Source organism: Salvia miltiorrhiza, chromosome 2 (assembly GCF_028751815.1).
Source record: "Salvia miltiorrhiza cultivar Shanhuang (shh) chromosome 2, IMPLAD_Smil_shh, whole genome shotgun sequence".
In the NCBI taxonomy this organism is placed as follows: Eukaryota; Viridiplantae; Streptophyta; class Magnoliopsida; order Lamiales; family Lamiaceae; genus Salvia; species Salvia miltiorrhiza.
Window position 1 is genome coordinate 74,366,534 of NC_080388.1, and position 7,407 is coordinate 74,373,940.

The 7,407-nt window shown below is 32.4% G+C and overlaps 1 protein-coding gene and 1 long non-coding RNA gene across 2 annotated transcripts; both read right to left on the reverse strand.

Moving 5' to 3' along the window:
• Positions 1 to 2,334: 2,334 nt before the first annotated feature.
• Positions 2,335 to 5,364, reverse strand: LOC131009348 (uncharacterized). Its single transcript, XM_057936644.1, has 5 exons — positions 5,054 to 5,364; positions 4,330 to 4,472; positions 4,099 to 4,228; positions 3,466 to 3,657; positions 2,335 to 2,703 (listed from the first exon to the last, which is right to left on the reverse strand). Exons 1-5 carry the CDS (start codon positions 5,225 to 5,227, stop codon positions 2,494 to 2,496), a joined length of 849 nt encoding a protein of 282 aa, XP_057792627.1. The 5' UTR covers positions 5,228 to 5,364; the 3' UTR covers positions 2,335 to 2,493.
• An 881-nt stretch (positions 5,365 to 6,245) lies between these two features.
• LOC131009349 (uncharacterized) lies at positions 6,246 to 7,207 on the reverse strand. The gene is made up of 3 exons (XR_009096437.1): positions 6,980 to 7,207; positions 6,837 to 6,861; positions 6,246 to 6,583 (listed from the first exon to the last, which is right to left on the reverse strand). It is a non-coding gene; the product is annotated as an uncharacterized LOC131009349 (long non-coding RNA).
• Positions 7,208 to 7,407: the final 200 nt, after the last annotated feature.

The window sequence follows — 7,407 nt, forward strand, 5'->3', positions numbered from 1 at the left end:
ATCCAAATTGTAATCTTCATGATTGTCGTGTTTGTTATTTCCTTTAATTAATGAGCATTTGTATCATTGTATTTCTATTTTCTCGTGCGGAATGAATTAATGTATGTGACCACATATGGAAATTGATATAATATATTCTACATTTGTACTCGACAAATTGAAGTAGCTAACCTAGCTACAAAATTAAATTCAGTTAAAATGATGTTTTTTTTTATTTAAAAAGTACATTTATCTTTGTAATTATTTCCCGTACTTATACACTATCCTATGATCCATGCCGTCACAAGTTAATTAGAAATTAATTAGGGTTTCAACTTTTAATTAAGATTTTAAAATCCAATCCCAATTAAAATCCAATTAACCCACAATTAGAATTTCTATTAGGATTTATTAACTAGACATTCCAAATTATAATAGTGCAAATCTACTACTCCCTCCGTCCCAATATTGTTGGCCACATTTGGTTTCGGCACGGGAATTAAGGAGTTGTAGATTAGTATTTTAATTATGCATTATGTATTTCTTTATATTTCACTCTATGAACTGAACACCTAATTATTACCAATAACCAAAATAATTAATAAATAAAGCATCAAAGAATATGTTCTAGCTGGTGGGGTCGGAATGTGACATTATTATTTAGATAATGGCAACAAATAAAAAGCTATACATTTGTACTATAAATTAATACTTAAATTACCCCAACAGCTTCATAATTGACTTGCAAAATATTCTACTGCGCCTCTGACATTAGCTTTATACCCTTTAATTATTCTGGTTTAAAGAAAGAAGCTTCGCAACTTTATTTTATTAATTAATTGGCCATGATCGTTTGTTTTATTAGATTATTTTAAATTTTAGATGTAGTAATGAGAAAATTAGTTGCCTATTTTTTTCATGTTGATGACGTGTAGGCCTTTTGAATATGCGAATCGTCAATTCATTCATGTAGTAGGTTTTTGATAATTAATTAATTAATTGGGTTAATGTTAATAAGATTCTTTAATGACTAATATGATCAAAATGTCGTGTTTCCATTGAACGGTACCACTACAAATGGTCGTGATTTACTTAAACTTTAAACTAATTGGTTAAATTCAAATTTATGACTAAAAAGTTAGTACTTAATAATAGCCAGCGTCAACTTCCCATCAACTAAATCTGGTGTAAATCAAAGCTTGTCGAAATTAGAGGCAAAATTCATAAAAAGAAGATTCAAGTTGAACATCGTAACTTTGTAAATTATGACTAACAAGTTACTGCAGTCAAAATTTAACTATAATTTTTAAAAAATGCTTCATCCGTCCCACGAATCTTGAGTCATTTTTCTTTTTCTGGCATTCCACGTATCTTGAGTCATTTCCTTATATGGCAAAAAAAATTCTCTTGATTCACCTTTTCACTTTTTCACCTACCACACTTAACACACTAAAAATCATTTTCTTAATTCTCATGTCGAAAAGAATTGACTCAAGATTCGCGGGACGGAAGGAGTAATAATTAAAGGATAAAAGTGATAGAGTCCACAACTTTTTGTGAAATAAAAGGATTTCCATTTTTTGAAATGGATAATTTGTAATGAGATAGTCCAAAATGAAAAATGAATCATGTTAAATAGGTTGGAGGAAATACAAATTAAAATCATAAAGTTTTTTTGCACCCTAACAATATATTGCATAGTAAAGTTCTCTAACTTTAGACTGAAAAAATATGAAGAAGAAGAAGAGTTCATTGAGGAGGAGTTTGACTAAGTTTATTTTAGAGAGATTATAAGCTCAAATAGCTTATAAGATGTTTCAAAAGATTATAAAATAAAAAGTTTTAAGAGCTTACAAGTTATCAAAATATTTGAACAATTAAGATTACAAGTTAAATAAAGAACGATGAGTTAAAGAGAGAAAATTAGAAAGATATATGAAAATAACAAACCTAATTTTGGAGGATTTAATTTTGGAGGATTTAATATTGGAGCATATATCTACCACTTATAAATAGTTCAGAAGCTTATTTTATCAAATATTTTTCAAGTACATATAAGTTATTTATAAGCTTATAAATAACTTATAAATTGTCTCGAAGAGCTTATAAAATCAGCCAAACACCCCCTAACTTTGCTAAGTGAAGGACTAAGGAGTATTCAACAAATCAAACTCTTAAGTAAAATATTAAAGCTCGCTCAAACGAGCTAAATGGCTAATTAAACAAACTCAAACAATTTCATTTAAATTCAATTATACTTATTTACAGCTATATCCAGAAATATTTTTGTTCAACCAATGTGGAAAGGCCCACATCAACACACTTTCAAGGGACACCATAAAATCTCACAATATATTTCAAATAAAACAAGCTTTTATTTATGAAGCATAGCACAGTAAAATTGAGAATATTACACACACTCTAGGCCTCAACAAGCACAATGTAACACTCATCAGTTTACTAGCCGTGTTCCAGAACATTAGGGATCGGATTTAGAGAATACCGTTGTGATGATCAGTTCGACAAGAAACGGCCCATCCACGAGCTGAAACGGGACCAAGCCTGCTCAACTGCTGCAGCATCCTCGTCATGCATCCCCATTTTCTTCCTTCTCTGTGCCCCTTCGGGTGAGCAGTTCATGAAGGCATGGCCGATGCCGGGATAGAAGTAAACCTCATGGGGAACTCCTGATGCCTTCAGCTTCTCTTCTAGATCTTTACCAGTCTGGAGAAAAAAGGCGCACATTGAAGAAACATTCGATATTTTAAAGAGTTAATTTTAGAAAGATACTCTCTCCGTCCACAAAATATTTGCCACATTTTGGATGACACGAGTTTTAATAAAATGAGGAAAGTTGTCGTTAGTGGAGTAAGAGTCCCACTTTAAATGTGAGTAGAGATATGTGGACCCTACTAATATAAATGGAAGTGACAAATTTTTTGTGGACGGACCAAAAAGGAAATTGTGGCAAAATTTTTATAGACGAAGTAAATTTATAGAGAGAGAAAATAACGATTTCATTCCATATTCTTTGTGCATACCAAGCAAAGAAATCAACCAATGTTTGCCATTTACATCCTTATATCCATTTCATTCCATTTCCTCTTTATTTCATTCCATCGTACCAATCACCCTAATCCGTTTATTCTAACCCTAAATAACTATTAAATAAATAAAAGATAGCTAAAGCTAATAATAAATTGTATCAATGACTCATCATTCTGTCGCCGAATTTTCTATAGTTGGACATTTTTTTTGGAAAACCTTAGAGTTGGGGGTTTTTGAATAGAAAATGAAAGTTAAGAACATTTTCTGGAATTCGCTGAAAGTTGAGGACACAAATCATGAGCAACCTAATATTTTTTCACAAAAAGTTCAAAAGCTTGATTTGAAAGTTCATGAATTTTGCATAATGTAATATTTTGGAAACTTAAAAATAGGGAGGAGTGCACAATAAAAGCATTTCAAGTATATCTTGGGTGATACCTTTGGGTCCGAAAACCCGACAAAACCATCAAGTTCGCCAAAGTGGGCCTGCACCGGAGCCTTAGCCTTGGCAGGATCCGCAAGCTCTGGTGAAGGCACTCCGTAGAAAGCTACCACAGCATCAACACCAGGTACCAAAACAGAACTTGCAATAGCAAGAGCACCACCCATGCAGTATCCAGTTACACCAACCTAATTCGACAAATCTTGTTAGCATACCGCTTGAAATAGCCAACTCGAGTATATTAGTCAGAATAAAGCCCTCTTCTTATTCAAAATCACGAGGAAATTCTCATTAATTAGACTGAGCTAGTTAATTGCAAGCTATGTTCATGCATACAGGGGAGTCTTTTCGTCTCTGTCTAAGTTACGCTTCAAAAATCAAAGTCCTAATATCTTATATTCTAAAATCAATCGGTATTTTGGTACCAATGTAAATACATGCAACTGACTAATTGTTACAATTATCGTCTAATGCAGACATTCAAATTAGGAGCTATCTTTCAACTTGATAACTACAAACAGAAACTACTAGATATCAACTACAAATTCCTTCACGGTTTCCTGCTCACAAACTTACACTAGCCAGCGAGTATAGTAGAAACTGAAACAATCAGAAATTCAGCAGTGCACCTTCTTAGAACCATTTGCCTTGAGCCAGTTGACTGAGGCCTCAATATCCTTCACGGCACCTTGCCAATCGAGGCCATCCATCAAATGTTGAGCTTCCGCGACTTCCAAACCAACCTTCCCTCTGTACAAACTACATTGCACAAACAAATGATACAACACCACAAAACATCAGGCACTAGCAACAGCAAGAAAAATCAAGCTCGATTAACATGGGAATCAACTGTATCTTACTCCGGGATCAACGCCTTGTAGCCCGAACCCAACTGGGAGATCTTCTGGGCGTGATTCTTGACCTCAAAATCAACACCCCACCATTCTTGAAGCACAACAATCCCAGGAGCATTGTCTTTCCCAATCACGTAGGCATCAAATGTCTATTAGATTCATTTACCCCAACATGATTAGACTTTTAGACCCCAAAAACAAAAATAAAAACAAAAAAAATCATAAAACAGAAATAAGGCAATCGAAGAAATTGCAGTCAACAATTACTTGTTTATTGAAGCAAATGCAAGCAGGAAATGTTATCAATTTTACACACAACAGTCGTTCATGCTCAACAAAGCCCCTCTTTTACCCCAACATGATTAGACTTTAGACCCCAAAATCAAAAACAAAAACAAAACATAAAACAGAAACAAGGCAATCGAAGAAATTGCAGTCAACAATTACTTGTTTATTGATGCAAATGCAAGCAGGAAATGCTATCAATTTTACACACAACAGTCGCTCATGCTCAGCAAAACCCCTCTTATTGCAATTCAGCTCAAGAGCAAAAAATACGCCAATTATCGAAACCCCTCATACGAAGAATTTATTGAAATCCAAGCATTCTCCAATCAAAAATTGATCAAAATAGCAATTAAGACAAAACCTAGAAAAATTAAAATGGAACAACGCTCACTCCACGCGTCGAACAAGCTGAGAAGTAAACCCAAACGAGACGCAGGCTTACCCCGTTGTCCCTCTGAATCTGGACTTTCTTGAATGGTGATGAGGCAGCTGCGTCGGAGGCCATTGCACGAACCTGAGAAAGAGAACCGGAGAGAATCGCGAGGGAGAAGGTGGAAGAAGGAGTGGACTTGATTTTGTTAAAGAGGAATCTAGAACCTTGAGATATCACTCTCATGATTTCTCCAATTCAATTTCTGCAATCGGTTTACACTTGAAAAGTTCAGTGTAAGTTTTCAATTATTTTTATCTCATTAAATTGATAATTGCCACTTTTTTTTGGATAAATTACATAATTAAATAAAGAAATTTTAAAAACCGCACGATTCGAACCCAGAATCTCAGGTCTTAGGCATTAACTTCCTATCATTAGACCAACACACGCACACGATAATTGCCATTTCTAAAAAAAAAAAACATTGGTGTATTTTTAATAGGTTAATTGCATACATAAATTATTAAACTTTCAATTTTTTTTTATTTATTTTTTATTTTGCACGTGAATTTTAAAATTTATATTAAAATTATTTAATTATTAATTTTTCTAATCTTGCCATCTTGCTTGTTTTTCTGGTCAAACGTAATACTGAAGTGGCCGTATGAAATTCCACGTATCAAATATGTCGATTACTAAAATAATGTCCATTTGAACATATTAAAACCACGTCATTTGCATTTAACATTAACATTTAAATAAATTAAGACATAAATAAAGAATAAGGGTTTGAAGTTGACGAGAGAATGTAAGAGGCTTGTAGCTGACAAGAGAAAGCGAAAGGAAAAATAGCGACATGAGAGGAAGGAGATTAAAATAAGAATAAAAGAGATTTAGGACTTTGCCTATTGTAGAAAGTATGTTTGTGATGAGTTTTTGTAGAAATAATTCTTAATGTTGCAACTAGAAATTAAGCTGATTTATTAATTTTTGTTTGATCAATTGTTGTCATAAAAAAATATTACTATTATTATCATATAAAAAGCATTATACTTTTTAGTTATGTATATATAATAATACTTATTTTATACAATGTATTTTATATATTAATAATTGTAAACCACATGGGAGGTGCATATTATTATTGTAAACCATATTGCTAATTGTGATTTATAACTAAAAAATTATTAACAACTCAAAGATGTAGTCGCAATCCTAAAATAGGTGTGCAAATTTTTACCATGGAATTTTCCGAAAATACTTGAATCTTGAAAATGACCAACCCATTAAAAGAAACATAAATTTGAGATCTACAACATGGAAACAAAATGGAAAATTACATAAATCAATAGATATTATAGAAGTTGTGAAGTTGTGAAGGGGAAACTCGAGAACAAGTCAACATAATATGATGCCAGTCTCTGATATCTCTCAGTTCTCCAAATGTAGAGATTTATCCAAACTTGGCTCTTCATAATTCATATACACCATTTATTGGCACCTTTATTTTTAACCTTAATCTTCATTCCATAAAATAAAGGCAGCTCACATTCCTTTCCTTGAGTGAAATCACAGCCCATAATTAATTTTGGAATGCTACTGCAAAATATATCAGGCAAATAAAATGGAGACAATTAGTAAAATGGTAATTTTGGTGATAATGTTCATAAAAAGAAATAGTAAACATTGCATATCATAATCCCAAGTGTCAAGATCTTTTTTTTTTTTTCTTTATTTGATATTACTGCAATAATGTAGAGAAAGTGGGGGAAACTTTATAGTTATGCAACCAGTTTTTTCAGCATTCTTCTGCATTTCTTGAAGAAAAACCCAAAAAATTTCAAGATCATACCTTTTATTTTGGAAGATCCATGGAACTGTAAAAAAAATTAAAATTAAAAAACACCCAAAAAAATCAAGAAAAGAGAAAATCAGAGTAGCACTATGTCGAAGTAATATCAGCAAATAAAATATTGAATACTTAGAAATTAGTACCTTTTTAGATCTTCTTCTCTTCAACTCAAGGAAGATAGGTGCCATTTTTGGAATAACAGCTATTTGTTGAAGCTCTGTGAGCATAGGAATAATAACCAAGAAATAGTGAATTATGTTGTGTTGAGGTGCATTGAACCTGGTCAGCTTTTCCACATGTTATTGTACTTGTATGTATTTTTTGTACACAGTGATGATTTTGGGTGTTTAATTAGGTGTTTCAAACCCCACTCAGATTGTCACTTTCTGCCTTGGGATATTTTCTTTATTGGAGAATGATGAAAAGTTTGCTGTATTTTTTAGGTGACATGAGTAATGAGAATTGCTTTTATAGAAAAGTAGTGATAAGATATGATTGATAAAATATTCTAATTTAATCAAGTATTTGATTTTTATAATTGGCCTGTGATGAATAACTCGGTTTGCACTCT

What these genes read in the sequence shown, in the direction of transcription:
- LOC131009348 (XM_057936644.1), bottom strand. Translation starts at nt 5,227, where the DNA reads ATGAGAGTGATATCTCAAGGTTCTAGATTCCTCTTTAACAAAATCAAG. An exon ending in AGATTCAGAGGGACAACGGG is followed by an intron (nt 4,473 to 5,053) that starts GTAAGCCTGCGT and finishes TGAATCTAATAG; the next exon opens with ACATTTGATGCCTACGTGAT. An exon ending in TCGGGTTTTCGGACCCAAAG is followed by an intron (nt 2,704 to 3,465) that starts GTATCACCCAAG and finishes TTTTTTCTCCAG; the next exon opens with ACTGGTAAAGATCTAGAAGA.